At 41.5% G+C, this 23,587-nt stretch overlaps 1 protein-coding gene across 3 annotated transcripts in view; it reads left to right on the forward strand.

Moving 5' to 3' along the window:
• The window catches only part of Nek7 (NIMA related kinase 7), a 126,554-nt gene that overhangs the window by 45,869 nt on the left and 57,098 nt on the right, over positions 1–23,587 (forward strand). For all 3 annotated transcript variants that reach the window (XM_050151650.1, XM_050151649.1, XM_050151651.1), the window contains exon 2: positions 5,948–6,032. In XM_050151650.1, the coding sequence (XP_050007607.1) occupies positions 5,976–6,032 (57 nt within the window). In that variant the 5' untranslated portion in view covers positions 5,948–5,975. The remainder of the gene's footprint in view (positions 1–5,947; positions 6,033–23,587) is intronic.

Consider the following 23,587-nt stretch of genomic DNA (forward strand, 5'->3'; position numbering starts at 1 on the left):
GGAATGATATTAATATTATTTTAGTATGGACAATAAGGTGGTTACATTGCCAATGAAGTAAATTGCATTGCTTTATGATGTATTATGTTTTATTTAATAATTTTGTTAAGATCATATTTAAAGTCAGCTCACTGGCAGACTTGAATTCTTTATCACCCCTTACCTCCCAGTGGCTGATGAGTGACCATTGGCCTGGGACGTGAATTCAGGTTGCCCTGGATGATATATATTGTGGGGAAAATGGTTGCGTGCACTCTATAGTCACAGAGTAATGACAGTCGTAAATCAGCTGTAAATTAGTGCATTTGCCACTGGTGTTCTGGTGGAGACAGGTGGTAGGTAGATTGAAACAAAGCCAGAGAAACTCCTACCGTTTCCTCTACTAACTCCTCACAGTTAGCTTTTGGCTTGGTGGAAGGTATTGCTTTGCTAAGAACACATTTCAAAGGTTTTACCTGATAGACAAAAGACATGTTAGCTTAGAGACAGACATGGATGGAATGGCTCTCATTGGCAACAACATTCCATCCCTGGGCAATCAGGAACTTCTTGTTAGACTAATCTTCGGCATAGGTATGGCTTTTGCAGAGAGCTTCGGTTCACAGAAAGGGATGCTTTCAACTGCATGGAAAGGTCTTAGCTAATAATAATAAATAGCAATGCTTTGAAAATTGCAAGACAATATATTAACCTCTGCATCTCCAAAGATTCTCTGCAAGGGCTTTTATGCACGACTTTAATAATTCACGTAAGTTCTTTCTGTATTGTTCCCGCCCTCTCCTCTACTCTTCTGACATCCACTCTGCTTCCACTTCCCATCTGTTACTTGGTTGGTGGTACCACCATATGCTGTTTCCTCCTAGCAAAAAATCTTGCAATCAATTGTAACTTTCCCTTTCTACTCCCAGACAAATCTAATCATTCACAAGTCCCAAATATATAATGATAAACTAAGAAGCAAGACTAAAATCTGTCCTCATCCCCATTACCATTCAGCTTTCATTCAGTCACTAGATACTGCTATGCTCACTTTATATCAAGTAATGGCTGAGAAATAAAGTAAGGAACAAAATGGCCGAGCTCCTGCTCCTGCCCTTGAGTTGTTTGCAGTATAATAGCAGTGATCAACAGTAAAAAACAAACAAATAAACAAAAACCAAGAAACACAGCAATATAATTACAAATTTGAGCCAGCTGTTGGGGGATTCTGAACCCAGAGGGTAGCAAACAGCAGGTTCTGATGCCAGCGAATGCTTAGCAGGTTTCAGAGACAGGAGGTGAGAGTTCAGTGCTCATGGGAAGTAGCAAGAAGGAAGGGGTGTCAGAGATGCATCTCAGAGATAAAATGTCAATCTTAGATAGCTTCAGAACAGGGAGGACCAGGAAAAGTAATGGGAGAAATAACTGACTAGATTACAGATTTTAAAATAGGATTGTGTGTGTGAGAGCACGTGTACATGCCCGCATGGGTGGGTGTTTTCACATGTGCATAGAGGTCAGGAAAGGCTATCCGTTGTCCTCCTCTCTATCTTTCCGCCTCTTTCTTTGAGGCAGGATCTCTATCTGAATGTAGGGCTGGCCTTCCCTCAACTAGGATGGAAACCAGCAAGCCCCAGAAATTCTTCTTCTGCCCTAGAACTAGAATTCAGGCAGGCAGGAGAACGGGGCTTGTGTGGGTACTGAGATTCGAACTTCCCTTCTCGTGATTGTGTATCCTGAGCCATCTCTCCAGCTTTAGATTTTAGATTTTTTTGACCAAAGCGGCTCTTGTTAAAGTGTTGAGGGCACAGTCTGTGGACAGAAGCATAGGAGATATGGTCAGGTCCTTAAGATCCTCTTAAGTGGTTGTCATGATCAAATGTTTTTATGTTTATTACAAAGCCATTATCAGCACAATAGGAAAATGTACTGCTCTTTGTATCCTTTATCTGCTATATAGCTGTAAGCTTTATTTTTTAAATGTAAGCTTTACTTAAAAATACTCTTGATTGGGGCTGGTGAGGCATGTCTCACTAGGGGAGCACTTGCTTGTCAGACGTGAGCCCACTCCTCCAAACTGAAGAAAAAATGGAATTAAGAGCAAGGACATGACTGCCCCTAGGTAAGGTGGAGGAAGAGGTTTATTGTAGATGTGAGGGAGAACAAGCCCAGGACAGGGACATCTGGAAGAATCCAGAGTCAGAGTCTGAGCCACGTAGAGACAGAGAGGAGAGAAGGAGAGAGTCAGGACAATAAATGGTGAATAAGAAAGAGCAGGCTAACCAAAATGATTGGATTATATAGGGAAGGGCAACTTGGGGGAGGGCCGCCCAGTGTCTGGGCTAGAGAGTTCAGGTTAGGGTGCAGGGTATCCCCCCCCCCCCGTACTAGGTAACTAGCAGGGACTGAAGGATGCTGGGAGAACCTTTGCCAGGTCAGTTTTGATATGCTAAATAGGCACCTCAGTCATTGAGACTTAATAAAAATTACCCAACCCGAATTGACGGAGATGAAGTGAAAATGAGTATATTATCAAATCTCAAGCAGTGATGACATGTCTTTGAATATGATGTGTCATGACAAGATGAGACATAGCTTTAAAATGCTACCTGGGTAAATTACAGTCACCTCCAAGAAATCAGTCACCTCCAGGCGGAGTGCTCTTGCAGGTGTTTGACGAAGTGGGACAGCTGCTAGATTTGGAGCACCATTTTAATGTTAGGATGATTGACAGCTTGTGATTATTCTGAGAAATTTTTGTAGCTATTTCTTGAAAGTTATTATGAAGGCAAACTACTAACATAATTTGTGCCAATAATAAAATTCAAAAATAACTATTATTTAGTTACTTTTGAAACATGGTATGTCTACCTACATAGGTCTCTGACTGTCCTAGAATTCACTTTGTAGACTAGGCTGACCTGGAACTCACAGAGATCCGCCTGCCTCCGCATCCTCAGTGTTGGAATTAAAGGCATGCGCCTGTAGCCCAGCTGGCTACAGGCATTTGTAGCTCAGAGCTTAGGAAAGACACAAATTTGGCAGGGATCACATTTGAGTAGTATTTAGAGTTCACAGATTTACTGAGATCTTCCAAACTGCGACCATTCCAAAAGCATAAACCATTCCTTATGCTTTAATAAACAAACAAAACCAAAGCCATAGACTGATACAACAAGAGAGTGTAGTTGTAACAAATTTCCAGTTTTGGAATAATCGAGTGTTTGGTAGAGAATAATGGTAACTGTGAAAAAGTTCATAGGAAAGAGGAGAGATGGTTTAAGATCAACTCAAGACTCAGTAGAGTCCGCACTGCTTGGTCAGTAGTGTGGAATGCCGTTGAGGCTAGTGAGGGTCTTGTCTTACTGAAGCACATCTTGTCCTTTATATGGGTTTGCAGAAGTTGTGAACTGGACTTCTTGCTTGTCATATTATCTTTGAAACATAGTGAACTCTATTTATTTTTTGGCTGATGTGGAACTCAGTATGTAGAACAGGCTGAAGGTCTCCAGAGTGCTGAGATTATTAAAGATCTGTACTCCCCCACACTGGCTGGATAGTGAAGTTCTTTCTCCGCTCAGCACTCCTTTGCTCTGACAGTAATCCTCCGTCACCCACCAACCTTAATTTGAAATTATGTAAAAGATGTTCTGCTTATTTTGCATTTAGATGTGTTATTTTCCTTCTTTGGCTCCCATTTAAATCTTGTTAATTTTTCCTGCTCATCATTTAAAATGTAACTCAATGAGTATCTTCTAGTAACAGCAATTTTCTTTTTGGCTTAAAGATTAACTACAAATTAGTGGAATTTGGTAATTATTTTCATTATTAACTTTATACTTAGCATCAATAATGACATGATGTCATTGTGACAGGCACATGTGTATTCCTTCATTAACTATCTGCTCAGCTACCTATTTATGCCAGATGATGAACCAAGCAAGAGAAATGCAGTAGACAACATAGGCATCTGAAACATGGCCTTTGTAATCTAGAAATTACATGTTAAATATATTCCACATATTAGTATGTGTTTTACTTCAGTTATGCAGGTAAAATAATGTAATAAAAATGCACAATAGCTGGGGAGCTGACTAAGTGGATAAGGCACCTGTCACACAAACGTGAAGACCTGCATTCAGATCCCCAGAGTTCAGACAATCCCAGAGGTCTCATAGCAAGAGATGGGAGGGGAGACCGGAGAAGCTTTGGCTAACTAACTTGGCAAACACCTTGTCTCAAACAAGATGGACGGGGGGTCCCACAACCAAGGTTGTCCTCTGATCTCCACAGGCTTGATGTGGCCCACACAGACCCGTGCTTGTAGACAGGAACATGCATGCACATACACAATGAACACAATGACAAAGCACCCAGTGACCCACCAAACCATGGTAGACCTGAGGAAAGAAGATTATGTCGCTTTTTGTTCCTTTTGCTTGGGTGCTGAAGCTTAACATATCATATGGATTTTTGTTTTCAGGAGATCGGTTGTTTGTTGGCAGATTATTGATTAGATGACCTTAGGTTTTTCAGTTCTGAGTTCCTTTGCCTTGGCTTCGTTTTCTCCTACTTGTGTTTACTTAGGTGCTGTCATGTACCACTGTGCATGGTGAAAACACTTGAACACTAAAGCAGGACTTTTCAGTGTTTTCCTGGCTCAATCAAGCTGTCTGATAATAAAAGTATTACATAATACTCTTCAGTATTAAATAATCTCAAATTTAAAAAAGTGTCGTTGGGGCTTTTTAGTTTGCTAATATTTACTCTGAGTCTCAGAGAGAATTTAATATAACAAACCGTATAGCCCAGTCTGGCCAGGAACACATAGTGATCATCCTGCCTCAGCTTCCCAAGTGCTAGGATTCACAGGTATGCATCACCATGCTTGACTCTCGAGATTTTGTAGTCCGCTGGGTATGATGGCTCACACCTTTGATCCCAGCATTCTGGAGGCAGAGGCCAGGTGGGTCTCTTTGAGTTTTAGACCAGCCTGGTCTACATAGTAAGTTCCAGAACATCCAAGGCTATGTAGAGTAACCTTGTCTCAGATCCCCAAATTATTTTATAATAAAGCATTGTTAGTTAATACTTTAGTTTTGTGTTCTGTATGGCAGTAGCTATGCACATCGAACACCACAGTACAGGTAAGGCAGGTGCGCAGTGACAGGAGGGTTAAGCGTAGACAAATGAGTCTCTCAACAGAAACGGATGCTAAGCTGAAGTAGATACATGCTCCCATGGTACTGGCAGGCAATTGAATTTGGAATCTTCTGCTTTGTAGAGGATGTGTTAGTACTCTGATAATGTATAAATTAGGGCATATGTATTTCAAGCCATTTATATAGCTTCATATAACCTACACATTATCCTCTCATATACTCTCAGCCATCCAGAGAGCACTCACATCTGAAGAAGTTTCTGCAAAGAGCTGTTCAAGGAGTAACACCAGCCCAGTAGTATCTTTATGTGCTCTAACAGACATCACCCTGTGAACTCAGAGTGCCGATTGGGTACTGAGTCACTTGACACAGCACAAGGATGAGATAGCCGCAGTGCGGGGTGGTGAAGGGCACTCTTTAAAAAGACTACAGTTGGGTATCCATAAGGAAAAACAGTTTCTTTTTGCATAATACAATCCCAGACATTTAGCCGTCTAAGCGCAGAAGGCTGAACAATACACCTGACATTTGAAAATACCATCAAGGGAACTTACAGGAGGGAAGACAGAAAGGAAAAAGGCATCTCAAGCATGGGATTCTGTCCACCTACATGGAAATGGTGGGACAGTGTATGTTTGTGGACTAGCAGAGTTTGGACTTAGTGTCAGAAATGGAAGCGGAGGGTGTCCTCATTGTTCCGCAGCACCCTGCAGGTCTGTGCTATATGGGGCATGTGTCTAGGCCTCTGGAAGTCGCTTGAATTTGTAATGACTGTAGGATTTAAGTTTCAACTTTCCGTTTTGCAGGATTCTGAAGTTCCGGTTGAGTCAGACAATGGATGAACAACCACAAGGAATGCAAGGGCCGCCGGTTCCTCAGTTCCAGCCACAGGTAAGTTAAATAAGTGGGATACGTTTATCTCTCTGTTAAAGGTGTGGGTAGATTTACAGCTGCAGTAAAGTAGCTGCAAAATGCTCATCTCCAATTTCCAAGTTATAGTTAGAATTACTGGTTTCTGCGTGTTTTATAATGCGAGCTTTCGTATAGAACATGATGGGAGGCCAGTTCTCGCTTATGATTTCATCTCCGTGAACTCGGCTCTGCGGGTTACTGCTAGACTTATGGAGAGAGAAAAAGGCAGGTTTTGGAGTATCTCTGCATTTTGAACCCACTTTTACTTTGGCTCACTGATCTTGACTTCCCTTATGGTCTCAGTCTCTATGGAAATGTTTCTCTTGTGATGTTATTTCCTATTTTTTGTAATGTAAAATGAAGTAGATAGGGTGTCTTGGTAAAACAGTTTGTCCATACTATTGAAATTCAACATAGAGTTTCCATCATTTGTTGTTAAGACATTCTGCAGAGCCCAATATGCCATGGGCTAAAACAATAGCTTCACTTTTGGAGGCAGCCCCTCGTTATCATTATTGTTTTCCACACAGGCTGTGGTATTCAAGAGGTCTACAACAAGCCTCACACATGCTCTGTTGGCATTCCCTCAGTTTGGCTCAGAGGTTATCCTCAGCATTGAGTACTTGGTAGGAGTTCCCTCAAGTGAGATTGTAGTGGAGTGGGTTTGGGCTAGTGATAAGGAGACACCAGTGGCATTGTCTCCTCCGACTTCTCTATGCAGTGTTCACTGAATATCAAAGCTAGTACATGTGGCGCCCACATTGGTCGCCAAACTTGCTGAATCTGTGTTTGTTATTTGTTCTAATGCATCTGTTGCCTCCTCCCGGGAGCACAGCTCAGAAATACCACCTACAGAAGACTGCCATCGTGACTCTGTGAAGTCACTCCTTTTTGACCCCCCTTTCTGCTTTCTCATTTTTAAAAAATGGTTCATCCTTCCAGGACCATTTAAATCGCGGCACCGCCATAGGGCTGTCAGATTCCCTGGAAACTTGATAGTGATTCTCAGACTGTCTTCTATGTCTCCTGCATCTTAGTTATGTTTGTTAACTTTTCTCATATGGGGATTTCCCTTCTCTCTCCTTATTAAGTTAATATCTCATGGGAAAGGATACATCACTGTGGATACCCTGTGGAACTCTATGTTTTACATGTGGCAGGGCTGGCTCAGCTAGATACAGAGTTGAAACCCAACAGGATGTCCTTTAAAGGACTTTTTAAATTAGTTCTTAATATACATTGCATTGTTTTGTTCGATGTTCTTGGATTTTCTGTGTTGAGAAAAGCCACGTAGAGGAAGGACACATTTGCTTTTAGGATTGGCTTTGTCCAGTCCATCTGTAACTGTGCAATGGTCTTAAGTTCCGTGATCAAGCTTGTAAGTAAACTGTAGTCGATACACCCAGCGCTATGCCTTCTCAAACCTCTGGTGAGGCACCATTGTTTTGTATTACTCCGTTCCTCGCAAAAATAATAAAAGAACACCTTTAAAAATTAGGCAGTTCATGTTGTGATTTTGAACTTCACAGTTTTGACTGTGGCTGTGCTTCAAAGAAAAAAATTCACTTTTTTTTCTTTGCCTCCTACTGACTCACCAACCAGGAAAGGTCGGGGTGGCCATAGGAGGCAGACATGAAAGTAAGTGTTTTCTTACGAGGCACTGGGCTGCCACGCAGTTTAAATTTCAAAATCACAGGAACGGTTCTGCATCTCTTTTCACACTGTTCCTTTCGTTTCTGCCTCCTGCTGCTGCCCCTGTGTGGTTGGACCGCTTTCCCTGTTGGAAATAGGCAAGTGTCATGCCAGGCTCTGGCTGCCTTGTGGCATGTGGGGGAAGGGAGAGCTTTCCATTTTCCTCTTCCCTGCCTCAGACTGGCGGTATGAGACAGTGAAAGAAAGATTGCCTGACGAGAGCTTATAGGCGCTATTGCTTATTAAGTCTTTGAGAGATGTTGCTGCTCTCGGTGGCATTTGAAAAGTCTGGGAAGGGCAGCCTCAGCCCCGGGTTGACAACCCTCTTTGTTTTGTTCCACACCATTGGCCTGAATAATGGGGGTGATATGGCAACATATGGTTAGCCCGGCGACTCCTTCACTTTTGTAATGCTAATGGAAGTGTGGACATAAACCACAACCTAAAGAAGTCAGACACCAGTTCTGATGGCGTGATAAACAGCCTGTCTTCTTAGCATGGCTTTCCTTTCCCTGGTTGAGATGAGCCTGCAAACCCATACTGAGCCTATAACGTGTGCTCTCACTGCAGTACAGTAGGAATCCCTTTGTGGTTATGGGTTAGAACGTGGGATTTATTGCCTTAATGTTGCTCTCATGAAGTTAGGGCAAATGTGTTCATTAGCGTTCCTGTTCTTTTCTTCCTCCCATGATGCCATGCACTCCCACCTAGAGAGCGGTGAGGGCATTGGACTTGATTCTCCCATATTTCAGCACTCAAGTCTCTACGTGTCCAGCAGAAGATTGTCCTTTTCCTCCTCTAATTCATACTGGATAGGTAATGGGGACGGTGCAAGTCAAATAGCACAGGACGATTAATTTTAAAATGGAAATTGATATTTCCTTTTTTAGTAGAGGTTTATGACAAGGTGTGATTATTTTTGTTTGTAGTTTTTAAGTGAGGAGGGTCATGCTGCATACCTACTTTATAACCCTAAAATTAATTCCATAGCTGCCATCTGTGCAATTCTAAGAATTTCTAAGATTAATTAAATAATGATCAGAAGTTTGAGTTCTGGGGGTTTCTGTTTTTATTTTTACAATTTGAAATATTATAATATTTGGGCTGTTTGTGATTAAGAACATGTACCAGAGTTGCATGTAGAAAACAGCCCATACTTTGACAGGTTGCAGAGTATGAGGACACTATGTTAGAGTTGGCTTCTTCAACCACAATGTGAGGTTGTCATTTTTTTCAGCTTCCCGCAGCACAAGCTAGTGTTCACTTAGGAGTTGGTCAAGAGCTCCTTGCTGCGTGTTCAGGTTATGACAAGTATTGACTGTTGGCAGGAGGAAGGTAGCGCCCCCTGGTTCTCACAGCATAAGGGCGTGGTCTTGATCTGTATTGCCTTGTCTGTGTCTGTCTCTGTCTCTCTGTCTCTCTCTGTCTGTCTGTCTCTGTCTCTCTCTGTCTGTCTGTCTCTGTCTCTCTCTCTGTCTCTCTCTGTCTCTGTCTCTCTCTCTCTCTGTCTCTGTTTCTGTCTCTCTCTGTCTCTGTCTCTCTCTGTCTCTCTCTCTGTCTCTGTCTCTCTCTCTCTCTGTGTCCCCCCCCCCCTTGTTTTTCTTCCCTGAGCAGTAAGTCTCATTTTTGCTTGTGTGGATGAATTGGGGCTGTGAAGGTGTTTGCCATAGGGCATATTCTTTGGGAAGTCTTCATAGCAGGTTAGGTGGTGTAGTCTCCTCACAAGCGTTCAGTTCATGGAGATTTTATAGCACAAGGTGGTAAACTGCAACAGCAGCTTTGAGGAAAGACAATCTGGCCATAACTGACCTTCACAGCCTGATGCTTCATTAAAGCTTCTTCGTGGTCACATCCCAAGTCTCCAGGCTTCCCACTGTCCCCCAAGCTCTCCCGCCTTCTAGATCCTCTCCCTCCCACTGACCCCCAAGCTCTCCTGCCTTTTGGTTCTTTCCTCCCACTGTCTCCCCAAGCACTCCAAACTTCTGGTTCTTTACTCCTAGTGCCCCCGCCCCCCAAGTTCTCCCGCCTTTAGCCTTCTAGCTCTCCTTCTCCCCTCCAACCTCAAACTAGCATCCCCTGACCTCACTCTCAGCTGACACATCCTGTCCTGAGGGTCACACATCTCCCAGCTGGAATCTGTGCTCAGGTGTTCTGCCTCCAGTTATGGGCTGAAACTACCGCCCTGCCCTCACTTGCCAAAATGCTCAGTAGAGCCAGATCCTATACTATCCCCTCCTTAGTTTAGACTTTTCTAGAGAGTGATGTTTATTTTCAAGTCTCTATTTATTCTTTTTCTTAAATTTACCCTGTATAAGCTCCACCCCTTCTCACCGTCCGAGCTACTCAGATCTCATCTTACCAACTGTATTAGAAAATAATTGAAAATACACTATTCCTTGAAATCCTCCCTTCTCCTGACTTCCAGTTATCTTTTTGTCCTCTCTTTTCCTTACCTCTAGAACATCTTAATAATGACCTCCCCTCAGGCTGGGTTCTTACATCTCTTTTTGTCCGTTTGTATTCTTTCCCTGGGCTCTCTTCCAGTCTTACAATTTCATGCGTGTGACTCTCAGAGTCATTGCAACCTAGAATTCTGCTTCTTCCCAACTCATGTGCCCAACAGCCCTCCCAATCCCACTGCCCATCAAAGCCATAGTGGTCTCTAGCTGATCTCAGAGTATTTGCCTTCTAGCTATCCTACCCCTCACCTCCTGAATCCCAGCAACTGGCCAGGTCACCTTTTTTGCAACTGATGCTGAAATGTCCTTGCCATCCTCCTTTTCTTCTTATTTATGTTTGACTTCTCAGGCACCACTAACTCTATATGTAAAACATTTTTAGAACTGGGAGATTTTACTTCTTCCTTTCCCTTCACCAGGACCGTCTTCTGCCTTATCGTAATAGCTTCCTCATTGACCTTGCCGCGACCTTCCCTTCTCCCCTTCCATCTCTATTGTAAAATGGCAGTCAAGCTATGCTTGTTTAGGACTTTTCTGTGATTTCTCATCTGCTTATTCATCATTTTCAAGTATATATTTATATATATATATACTTGAAGTGTGTGTGAGAGAGAGAAAGAGAGATAGAGAAAGAGAGATAGAGAGAGACCTCTTAGCACTAAGTGGAAACTGAGCCTTCCTAACCATATAATACACCTTCGTTGGCCTATATTTCCATGGAATCTTTGTTAGCTTTGTTGATAACTTGGTTAATCTTTGTTAACTCTGCTCATTGTTTTCCTTGTCTTAGACTGTACGCTGTGTCACTCGTCTGATTCACACTCAGTAGCCATTCAATTAGTAGTTTTTAATAAATACAAATATAGTTTCAAATCAGCCCATCTTTTTTAAGTTTTTTTTTTTTAAAAAGCAAACTATCTTTTTTTTTTCATTATACATACCAATCTAAGTTCCCACTCCCTCCTCTCCTTCCCTTCTGTCCACCTAATACCCCTACTCCATCCCCCATCCACTCCTCAGAGAAAGTAAGGCACATTGCTTGGGGGAAGGTCCAAGGCCCTCCTTACTATATCTAGGCTGAGCAAGGTATCCATCCAAAGAGAAAAGGTTCCCAAAAGCCAGTACATGCAGTAGAGATAAATCTGGTTCCATAGCCAGTGACCCCTCAGTCTGCCCTAGCCATGCAACTGTCAACCATATTCAGAGGGTCTAGTTTAGACCTAGGCTTGTTCCTTTCCTGTCCAACTGGAGTTAGTGAGCTCCCATTAGTTCGGGGAAACTGTTTCAGTGGGTGTACCCATCATGGTCTTGACTTCTTTGCTCATATTCTCATTCCTCCCACTCTTTTGATTGGACTTTCGGAGCTCAGTCCAGTGCTCCGATGTGGGTCTCAGCTTCTGTTTTCACCAGTTGTTGGATGAAAGTTCTATGGTGATATTTAAGATATTCATCAGTCTGACTACAGGGCAAGGCCATTTTGGGAACTATCTCCTCTATTGCTTAGGGTCTTAGCTGTGGTCATCCTTGTGGATTACTGGGAATTTCTCTAGAGCCAGGATAATCAGCCCATCTTTTTTCTTTACAAATATCAACTTTTAAATAATGTTTTAAATAACTATCTTCAGCACTTCCCACATTATATATGCAACTTCTCATATTATCCATTTTTATTTTCTTTTTTCCTTCCTTCCTTCCTTCCTTCCTTCCTTCCTTCCTTCCTTCCTTCCTTCCTTCCTTTATTGTTACTGCTATGACCTAGATTGTAGTCACTTCATAATTTCAGGTTGCTTCCTTCCATTGCAGTAAAAATTCGTTTTTAAATCTGCACACTGCATTTTATTCCTTTTCTTATTTCTTCTGACTTTGGTGGTTTGGGGTGAATTCTACATTTGTATATGACTTTAAAGATCTGCACCGTCTGGTCTCCTTTTGCTTCTCCAGTGCATCTCCAACACTGACATCTCCGATATGGACTCTGATTCAGCCATATGGTGAAACCCACATGTTTTCATTCATCTTCAGTGTGGCTCAGGTGGTTGTCAAGACTATGTGGTCACTGATGGGACCTAGTGAGCTTTGCTCTTTACGTTTTATATTACTGTGAATTAGGGTTTTAATGATCGAGGCTCTGAGGGAAATATTATAATAGAGGAAGTAGATAATTTAGAAGACAGTAAAAAGATCATTCTGTGAATAATAATAATCCTGGGTGACTCCTTATACTCGTAAGTTTGTTACCAACACACAGACAGACAGACACATACATGTATATTTTATATAGTTCTTCTTCTCTCTTCCTGTTTCTAAAACATGCTGGGCAAACATTGTATTACTGTATTATAGGGAGGTCTGGTCCTTTGTTCATTTTTTTTTCAAAGACAGGCATTCATTAACTGGCCCAGGCTGGCCTTTACCTCACTCTTCAGTGTATGCATGTCTTGAATTTGAAAAAATCTCCTGCCTCGGCCTGCCACATAGCTGGAATTACAGGCATGGTAAGGCCTGGCTTGTTCTCATTTATGTATTATTTTTATATTAATGAATGTAGATGATTGGTAATCAACAAATGCTTGTTAAGTGAGTAAGTATCTCTAATGGAAAGTTTCATTTTAACCTCTTCAGTTCAATATGGATCAAAGTGTTTTATGTTACATTATGTGAATTTCAGTTGCTTAGAGTTATTTTATTGAGTTATCCAATAACAAGAAGGCTGTCCAAATGAGAAGTGATTACAAAATATTTAAAATATGATTGAGCTCTCTTTGATTTTAGATTGATAATTCATGTTTACATATTTGGAGCGAACATCCCTCATATTTCAAAGGACATGTGGAGGGTCTTTAAGGGCTAGGATTCTCTTTTCTGCCCTCTTGGAGTTTGAAGTCATTCAGAGAGATGTGGGTAAGGATGAAGCCTGTAGTCATCAGACTGGCTTTGAAGCTGAGTTCAAAAACATGACTTTAAGAATCACAACCATGAAATATCTATACTTTTGAGGATGACTTTAATAATTGAAAATATCCTGGAATTCTTTAGAGCTATGTATTTACTTAAACAGTAAAGTTATTTTTTCCAACAAAATAAGATACAGTTTTACTTAAGAACTATGATTTTCATGTGGTTCACTAATTAGTGCCTCACAATGCTCAATTTGGACTTCAGATTTCTCTTCAATACTTGAAGCTTTTCTAGAATAAGACTAATCATTCTGTGGTAGACATTCCAGATAACATTTAATGTGTTGGTTGGTTTGCTAGAAGTCAGTAGTGCTGGGCTTGGTGGTACATGCATATATAATCCCAGGAGGCCGAAGCTGAACTTGACTTCTCGATCCATGGTGAATTAATGACAGCCAGAGCTCTAGAGAAGGATCTCTTTTCAAACAATCAAGGATAAAAGATCCCGGGCTTGATCTCTCTGCATATTCCCCAGATATCAGCAGTGTGATTCTGTATTTAGAAACTGGAAGGAAATGGAGACTGTTCACTATGGGTGTGTAGCGTGAACTCTGATATAAAATTGTTTGGGATTAGGTTTTGGTGCTATCGCTTTCTATAGAGGGCAAGATACTTTACTGTCTACCATCCTCAGTTTTCCCATCAATAAATTAGGATAGCATTTGCCCCATAGAGTCGATATGCAGCTTTCGTCTTGTATATTGATTGGCAATAGTTCACCTTGGTTAAACGCTAGCATTGATGAAGATGACAGTGGCAGTATGGTGTCAATAATTGTCTTCTTGGGGCTGGAGAGATGACTCCAGCACTACTCGCTGCTCTTGCAGAGGACCCAGCTCAGTTCTCAGCACCCACATGGTGGCTCACAGCCAACTCTAATGCCAGTTCTAGGGAATCCAGTGTCCTCTTTAGGCCTCATGGGCACCAGACACCCACGCAGTGCCTGTCCATGCCTGCAGGCAAAACTCTCTTGTGTCTAGCACAAATAAGAATACAGCTTTAGGAACAGTGTCCTCTTGTTTGCTTATTGAGGCAGCGTCTCATGTATCCCAGGCAATCCCCAAGCTTGCTATGTGTAGCTGAGGCTGGTCCCCTTGCGTGCACTGTTATGTTACTGTCCACATGCGGGGATAATGGGCCTGTGCCTCCACACTTAATGCCAGTAACTGTCTCGGCCCACAGGCTTCTATCATTTGCTTGTTTGTTTTGCTATATCAAACTTTTTTATTTATTATATTTTTATTGTTTATTTTCTTTACAAACTTTCTCATTTAGTCTAGTTTATCTTAGTAAACGAGATTACTGCCCATATTGTATTCAAGCCAAAAGTCAGTAATGTTGCTGTCTCTTTGCTTCTCGGTCCTCATCTGCGTTGGCAGATCTCTTGGACCCTCCTGATTTCACCTATTCTTCCTATTGCTGTTGCTTCCAGGCACAGTCCATGCCTTTCTGCCTATACTCCACTCATCCCGCTTCGCAGGCCCTTTCCCACACAGCATCCTTAGGGGTCTGCACAGTGTGTCCCAGAACACAGCATGGTGCTTCCATGATTAGATTCCAAACCCCTCATTCTTGTCAGACAACTCAAGGGGATTTCATCAATACTTATCTGTTTAACCTTATTTCTTAACACAGTCGCCCAAATATGCTCTGGTATCCTGTTTGCTGTCTCTTGAAGACATCAAACTTAATCTTTTTGTTTTGTTTTGTTTTGTTTTTTTTCTATTGATGAGGATCAAACCCAGGTCCAGGCACATGCTAAAGCAGTACTCTGACACTGAATTCTACCTCTAGATGGTCTTTTAATCTCTGTATATAGGTTTCATGTTCAGCAAGACCATCCCTCCATCGTGTAATCTAAAACTGTGACTCCTTGAAATAGGTTCGATTTTCTGCATAGTGTGTAAATTTGCAGAGTAAATACCAAATACTGCCATGTAGGTGTCTTCTTATTGTCACAGTATTAAATGGTTCTTTTTTGTTTACCTCCCGACATCAGTATTGGTGGGATAAATGATCAGTCGGAAAGACAATTGTTTTGCTCTGAATTTGCTTTATTACAAGCTTTTTCTTTTACACTATGTTTTTATTAGATATAGCTGGTAAAGTGAGGAAGATGGGAGTGCATTTGGCTTTAATTATCTTGCTCATGGTAACTTAAGAGAGCTGCAATATTTTTTATTCAGTCATTTCATTTAGATGTAGTAATTATTATAGTGGGTAATACAACTGATGGTGATCAAATACCACAAACACCAGATCTCATAATATTAAGTTGTATATTTGCATGTGTTTGTCACTCATTTCCCTCTCCTATTTAAATTAATAAATTTATTTAGAGTGAGAAATGGCATATTTCTTTTAGAAACAGATGTTGTCTATTGTTCTTAGAGGACTTTAAGGATGGGTGGCGTTTGAAATAAATAATTTTTAGGAAAATACTCTTTCACATGGAGAAGCCCAGATAGTTGGACACTGATGCTCTGCATGCCTTTGTGTTTTTCTCTTCTGGTTTCCAGTGAGATCTGAGGGAAATATATGTTAGAATTATATTAGATACGTTGGAAGAGGGGTTCTTACTTGTGTGATTTGGAGATGAGCCATGTGCTTCAGATAACAAGTGATCACAGCATAAATATCACTGCAAAAGGATCGATGATGGACTTTAGTATCTTGTCAGTTTTCAGTTTTGCAGATATTCGACATTACTATAAAATATAAATATATTAATAACATTAATATAAAATACAAATATATAAAATGTATAAAAATATATAAAATATAAACCAATTCATTGCTTAAAGCAAGTAGTAAAGTGGAAAACAATAGGGGAGTTTGCAACAATGATAAAAACGGTATTAATGATGTTAAATATTGCACTTAATTCTGGCTTCTGTAGTGCATCATTGCAATACCTCAAGGAATATAAGGACATAATTTTCTCTCCAGGGAGTTGATGCTGTAACTCTTCAAATTCCTCCGTAGAGAATTATCATTAGGATGTTTGCCCCGATCATCTATTGCTCAGTACACGTCCTTGCCTTCAAACTTTAAAGCTAATTATACAAATTAATTTAATCCTAGGAAGTTAATAATTATTTAAATAAGAGCCAGTGTCATACAGAATGCATTTTATTTTAAAACCGAAAGGTGTTCATGTGGCGGGAACACAGGTTAAGTAGAGAAGATGACCATGATTTCTCTAGTTCATCAGATTATTACTTGAGTCCTCCAGGGCAGTGAGACATGCCAGCGAGAGAGCTCAGAATATTAACATAGGAAAAGCTTCATTTACTTGAGAGTTTAATTTCTTAGTTGCCATATATGATTTTGTATATGACGTTTTGGGATCTAAGAATTCTTTCAGCATTTGAGTACACAGACACATACACACACAGTCTAAAGTTGATAATTTACAATGAAAATAATATTAAGTACTTCCAAAATCAGGTTTCTTTTTGTCCATTAACTAAGGAGTTGTGGATGTTGACTAGACAGAAAATAATATTGAAAATTACTTTATACAGCCATGCATTTCTTACTCATATTAGTCGTATTTTAAGGTTTTTTTTCCCAGTAATGAGTGTTTGCAAATATTACACGGGGCCTGAAGTCCTTTTTCAAGACCCTATGCACTGAACTTCTGAGATCTTCTCCAGGTCATTTGTCGTGAAGAACTTGCAGTGGTACACCCGGCTAATGGGTCATGACCACAATTCTGTTGTTGAGCCTGTGATTTCTAACTGTTGTAAGCATATTCCAACCATATAGACTAAGTGCCACCAAAGATGCTATAAATTTCATACAGTTTTATCAAGTGTCCAAAGAATTTTGGGTAGAAAGGTGACAGTTACGTGTCCTGTGCCGCCCCAGGTGGTCTTCTCACCAAGGGGGTTGGCTGTTTTCATGCATCATTTGGGAGGATGACCCATGTGGTGATGAATATCCCAGTTGTAAGACCCAGCTCGGAACAGCTCTTGAGTATGCTCCACATAGGCGGAGCACAGGAACGTCTAGACAGCCTCTTGTGGTGACCTAAAGAAGGATCCAAGATGGAGATGGAAGAAGCAGTGCTTGAGGGTCTGTGAACACAGCCAGGAGAGGGAGGTGCTGCAGCCTTTTCTCTGGTCACTGTCCTGGGGAAGGGAGGGTCTCAAAGGACACCTAGCCCTTGTGGGATGCTCGCTTCTGTCCAAGGTGCTTCATGTTCATCGTTTGCCCATATGCAGTTCTCTGAGGTAGCCTCCCCTCCTATTTTATATGAGATAGAAGATGGACCCGGATGGCTTCTTGTCTTAGTCTCTTTTCTGGTGAAATGATTAAAGTACTTTGACAAAGGGAGTATAAGGGACAAAGGGATTATTTAGTTCACAGTGCCTGTGATGGCAGGAACTTGAAGGGATAGATAGTCCCATGGCACCCACAGGTAAGAAGCAGAGACAGGTCCTCTTGTTGATCTCCCTCTCTCTTTCTTCATTCATTCCAGGGTCCAGCCCGTGAAATGGTGCTGCCCACATTCAGAGTGGGACTCCCACCTCAGTTAACCAAATGAAGCCCTGCCGGGCATGTCCATAGTGTGGTATACTCTAGACGTTTCTCACTGAGACATCCTTCCCTGATGATTCTAGACCGGGCAAGTTGGCAATGGAAATGAACACACACCCAGCTCAGAATGAAACTGGAAACTAGGCTTTGAGCTTTCAGCGCTGCCGAACACCAGAACCTGTTCCAGCGAGTGCCGTGAAAACATGGCAGACTTTTAGAAGTCTGTGGTTAGCCAGGCTTTCCATCAAGGTTGACTTGAAGTGTAGTTAGTGTTCAGTGCTTTTCCACCCAACAAGGACCACAAATTTATTACTAAAGTCTCTATTAATAGGTGGGATGGAGGAAATTTCTCGAACTCACCTATTGGAAGGCTCTGAGAGGCAGAGGCTTGCAAATGTGGTATTTGTTTTCATTACACGGTCCTGCTGGCTCTACTAGGCAGTAACTAGAACCTGTCTTAATTCACTGCAGGCCTCGTGCTTGACCCTTTCCATTCACTCACAGTGTTCCCGTACATTCTCTTAAAGAGTTCTCTTCTTCCTGGCCTCTGCTTACAAACTAAGAATTTGGTCTTGGCCTTTGCTTTTGAAAAATCAGTGTATATAGCAGGAGATCCACGTGGATGCAAACAGTCCAAAGCAAGTATGAACTAGAACAGACGTTCTCAGTCTTCCTAGTGCTGCGGCCCTTTAATACAGTTCCTCATGTTATGCTGACCCCCAACCATAGAAGTACCTTGTTGCTATTTCATAACTGTAATTTAGCCACGGTTATAAATCTTAATGTGGATATCTGATATGTAGGATGTCTGATATGTGGCACCTGTGGGGGTCACAACCCATGGGTTGAGAACCGCTGATCTAGACTCTAACATAGGGCCTGAGTTTGTAGAACACTTTATTGAACTGAATGGCTACTGTCAGGATGGCTGCTTCAGTTGCACGAGAGCCACTAAGGCAGGACCCCGGAAATAAAGCTGCTTGAAAGAGCTGAAGATGGTTGTTTTATAGGGGCTAACGGTGGAATTAAGTTGCACAGACAGCTGTGGTTTGCCACATGCGAGGAAGTTGATCCAGAAAGTGTGGGAATAGGCGAGTGCAAAGCCCCGGTGAGGCCAAAGCTTGTGGCACAGCTGTGGCTGGGGCCCATGGCCAGGATACACAGGTGACGTTACAGGCTCCTCCCACATAAGGTATCCCACAGTTCAGTTTGCGGTGATAGGAAACAAAGTCAGGTTTTACTCCGATGAAAGTTGAAGACCCTATAAGTGGTACCTTTTGTGCACCTCGGTAGAGAGTGAGATTCCTTTTTCACTCTGAGCCTAGAGCAGCAAAGTCAGTGTAAGTGATTTCACCTGGCTTCTAATTCATCCTGGCCTAAATCTTGTTATTCCTAGTACAATCCAACATGCTAAACTAATAAGTATGACCATATGCATGTATAATGTATATACATGTAAGGAGACGGGCAATTGGACGACATTTAAAGATATCACAACGCCTAAAAATAGTTCTTTATTGGGACTCACTTGATATCCTTTTTTAAAGCAATAATATGATTCTATCAACAGTGGCATCTGGTTCACAAAATGAAGCCTGGCCTGGGAACCAGTGTCAAATGATGAGACCGGAGAATAGTGCTGACCTGTCTGGGCTCTCCTAAAGGAGCCCTCGTCTCACACACGCTTATTTTTATACAAATTGCGGTGAGATAGGGAGACCCAAGGGTAGCTGGCGATGTGCAGCTATGTTCCTTCTCATGTCAGCTCTCCACAGCCTCACTCCATGACAGGACATGGGAGCAGATGAGACAAGCTGTCACTCACCCACACTGCCCTTTGAAGAGAGGCCATGGGGGGGGGGGGAAGGTGCCGCAAATGGGCTGTGAAGCTTACATACACTGCCCACTGTTAAACAGATTACGTCTAATGAAGTGTCTAATGCTCAGGCCATATCAACCTAATCCTCGGTGGCAGTTCATCCCTCAACTGCCAAAAAACACCGCCCTCTGGCCCTCTCTCGCCACTCTGGCCGCCAAGCACAGGGAGGTGCCCAGTCTTAATAAACCAAGACAGTGTGTGATCTGACATGCAAATATAGGTCATTGCATATGTAAATGTGTGATTACAAACCTGCATGCCAAAACACATTAGTGAGACTTTGCTCTCAGCATGTGGTTGTCACACCGCCTTAGCAATTCATGCTAATATTTGTCAAGTTACTGTGCCGACAGAAGATAGGGTTCCCAGTTAGATTGAAAGTGTATGGATTAGACGATGGTGTTCCTGGTAGTGAAGCTGTATTTTGCTGTTGAGATTGATGAGATTTCATCGAGAGGATGAATGGTTTCTATGTGTATGGAAGAGGGAATTGCATTTTTTGAATGCTGCAGACTGTCCCATGTGTGCGTGAGTGCTTATTTGTGCTTACGTGTGCACATATGCACATGCACACACGTGCATGCATTAATAGGTCTTTAACGTTCAGTTCATTACAGGGTACTCTATGAGACCTTACTCCAATGTCTTCTTTACTTGAAGTTAGCTCGTAGAGCAAGTATCCAGGGTCGCAAGAGGACAGTGAAAGGCTTGGAAGAGTGTCTTCTTGATTATTTTTTAAAAAAATCTGTAGCAGAAAAAAAAAACATGAAAATATTAAAAATTCCTCCTTCAGTAAGGCATTTTGAAAGTTAGACATTTTTTTAAACATCGCTACCCATTGAATGTATCTGAAAATGATATTTTTATGTATTTCCATTGTTAAATATGCACCATGTTGTCTTAATTAACATTGTAAATTCAGAGATTACAAAAAATTTTTTTATAAACTAGCAGCCTAAGAGTTTCCTGGCTTTGCTTTTTCTTTGTGTACATGTCTGTTTTTTTTTTTTTTTTTTTTTTNTTTTTTTTTTTTTTTTTTGGTTTTTCGAGACAGGGTTTCTCTGTGGTTTTGGAGCCTGTCCTGGAACTAGCTCTTGTAGACCAGGCGGTCTCGAACTCACAGAGATCCGCCTGCCTCTGCCTCCCGAGTGCTGGGATTAAAGGCGTGCGCCGCCACCACCTGGCTGTTTTTTCTTATAGTAGACTTCTAAAGTTTTACTGTTGACAATTTCAATAAACTTGAAATTGGAAATACCTTGAATTACTGAGTCAAGGTGTGGAGTGTGGTGTCTCATTGTAGGGGGCTCTCTTGGTCCCCATGGCAGCAGACCACAAGCTGCGTATTTGGGAATCGCAGGTTTGACTGATTAAGAACTAAAGTTGGTTGGCACAAGTACTGAATTAGATGAGGTATAAACCCTAATGAGTAGGGACTGCTAAACAGTAGGCACCAGAGTGGAGCTTCTGTTACTGTTGAATAGATATTGCTACTATTATTTTGTTATCGTAGTAATTACCCTATGGTCTTTGATAAAATGAATTTGTAATTTTTTAATGTATTGGTTTATTTTATATATTTTAAAACAAGAATAACTTAAATATTTTTATTACATTTTATATTTATTTTGTATGCGTGATTGTTCATGTCATAGTGTGTGTAGAGGTCAGAGGACAACTTGAGGACATCCTTCCTTCCACTATATGGGTCCCTTACATCAAGCCCAGATAGACTCTGTGGCAAGTGCCCTTAGTGAGCCATATCACCAGCTCAAAAATGGTATTTTTTTTAAAGATTTTTTTTTATTGAGAAAAGGAAAAGAAAAAGTTTCTGCCTCCTCCCAGCCTCCCATTTCCCTCCCCCTCCTCCCACCCTTCTCCCCCTCCCCCAGGAAAAATGGTATTTTTTTAAAAAAAGAATTGTTTGGTTTTCTGTAAAAGCAACGTATAATTAGCAAATTATCCCCGACCCCATCTTGAGGAAGAATAGGTTAAAGCCATGGAATTTCATAGCAGAATTTTACAGTTTCCCTCAGTATAATAAATGAGATGCAATTAGCAAGATAAAGTGTAGAAGGCTAGGAGTTAATGTACTGCTCATAAATCAAAAGGGACTCTTGGATAAGTCTGGGAGATGGCATTATCAGCCTCACCCAAAGTTCATTTGAAGGCCCAAGAGTTCAAGTTGCATATAATTTGTTTGCGAATGGATGCCGTCTTTGGGTGCATTAGTAGGCCTTTACTGTTCATTTCATCAGAGGATGCACGAGCACGAGGCAGGCCCACTGGAATGCTGTGTTTACGAGACCTTAGCTCATAGTTACAGCAAGTACTAAGGCTGTGAGATGGGCGCAAGCGTGTTCTCAACACCGATTCAGGAATCTCATAAAAACACCAAAAATATTATGAAGCTCTCCTCCCCTCCCCAGAAGGGCATATGATTGCTAAACAGATCATTTTATTATGTTATATATATTTAGAGTTACTAACATGATGACCAGGAACATTCCGTGGGTATGGGTAATAAGCCCGACAAATGTCAGCATCTGAGAGCATTGGGTATTCCTTCCACTAATGCTTAGTTTTGTTGTAACTATTTGCTCAAATGCCTGACTGGGTCCATGAATTAGTTATATTAGTACCGTGGTAGAGTTAAACAACCCAACAAAAGAATGAAGATAATGGTTGAAATTTGTAAGTAGAGTTTTCTTCAGCCTCGCCACTGTGTATCTCCCCTATACCATGATTGAGTCACTCATGGCCCAGTGCGGCCTCTTCTGTGTGTTTTGGGAAGCTCTGGGAAAGCAGAAAATGTTTCTGATTCATCTGGGTTTTGGCTGATTAGCAGTAGTAGAAAAATATTAGTTAAGAATGAAATTATTTTCGCTCTACTCAAGAAGCTATGAATGGCTACTAGGAGAGGGATTATCTGTTTTCTTCAGTGGAGTGAACGACACTTGGTGTACCAACCACACTCCAAGGAAGGCCCCATGCTCAGAAGTCATTGGCCAACACAAAATGGACTCCATGGTTATTTTGTGTGTGCTTTGTTGTTGTTGTTAGGGCTCAGTGGTCTTTTGTCTTTGGGGATTTGTTTTTGTTTTCTTTTTTGTTGGTTTTATCCAAGCGAGAAAGTGAGAGAAAGTCAAGTTGGGTGAGTGAACAGAGGGGCTGGGAGGACTGGAGGGAAGGGGAAGACTGTGGTCAAAATGCATTGTATAACAAATTTAGAAAGAATTTCCAATTAAAAAAGAATGAAGTGATTTCTTCCACAAAGACAATAAAATATTTAAAAATATAATAATATAATGGCAAACTTCTTGGCACTGGCAGTATTTATTTATTCATTCATTTATTTACTTATTCAGCTAGTTCAATAGTTTTTCAGAAACTAAAAAACTTTCAGGAATTTAAAACTTGTTTCGTGTATTGGTGGACAGTTTAAAATAAGTGATTATATGTGCATGTGTGTATTGGGAGACATTGCTGGCTAGTGGAGGTCACAGTCTCCTTCTGGCCTAGTAGCTTCTTATCTCCATAGTTCAGCAATATGGAAACTCCCAGCAAAGATTCCTGCTTTCTACCCAGCTTTATCTGAAGGATGTCTCTAGGCCCAGGATGCCTGAGTTACCTCAGGGATGACTCTTGACACAGTTCCCTGCAAAGGCTCTTCCTCTGATGACCCACATGGTAATTAGGCAAGTGTTCTACTCTTCTTGATAGGCTGACTGCCACATACAAAGCTCTGTGACAGGAGTTTACCACTTAATGCAAATCAGAGTTTGTCCCCAGGCTCCCCAATCCTATATGTTCCTTATACTCTGGAATAAAGTTGAGCTGATTCACTGACATCTGTCTCCTTCTTGGAGGGCTGTTTCCATTCGTATCTACAGCCATCCGAACCCTTGCTTGCTTCTGTTCCCTCCACCTTTGTGGACCAGTGCAGCCAACAATCCTAAGTAAGAAGCAGAACCCCGTGTGTGTGTGGGGGGGGGGGTTGGGGGG

The sequence above is a fragment of the Alexandromys fortis genome, unplaced genomic scaffold (assembly GCF_014885135.2).
Source record: "Alexandromys fortis isolate MF-2015 unplaced genomic scaffold, M_Fortis_MF-2015_v1.1 scaffold_71, whole genome shotgun sequence".
In the NCBI taxonomy this organism is placed as follows: domain Eukaryota; kingdom Metazoa; phylum Chordata; class Mammalia; order Rodentia; family Cricetidae; genus Alexandromys; species Alexandromys fortis.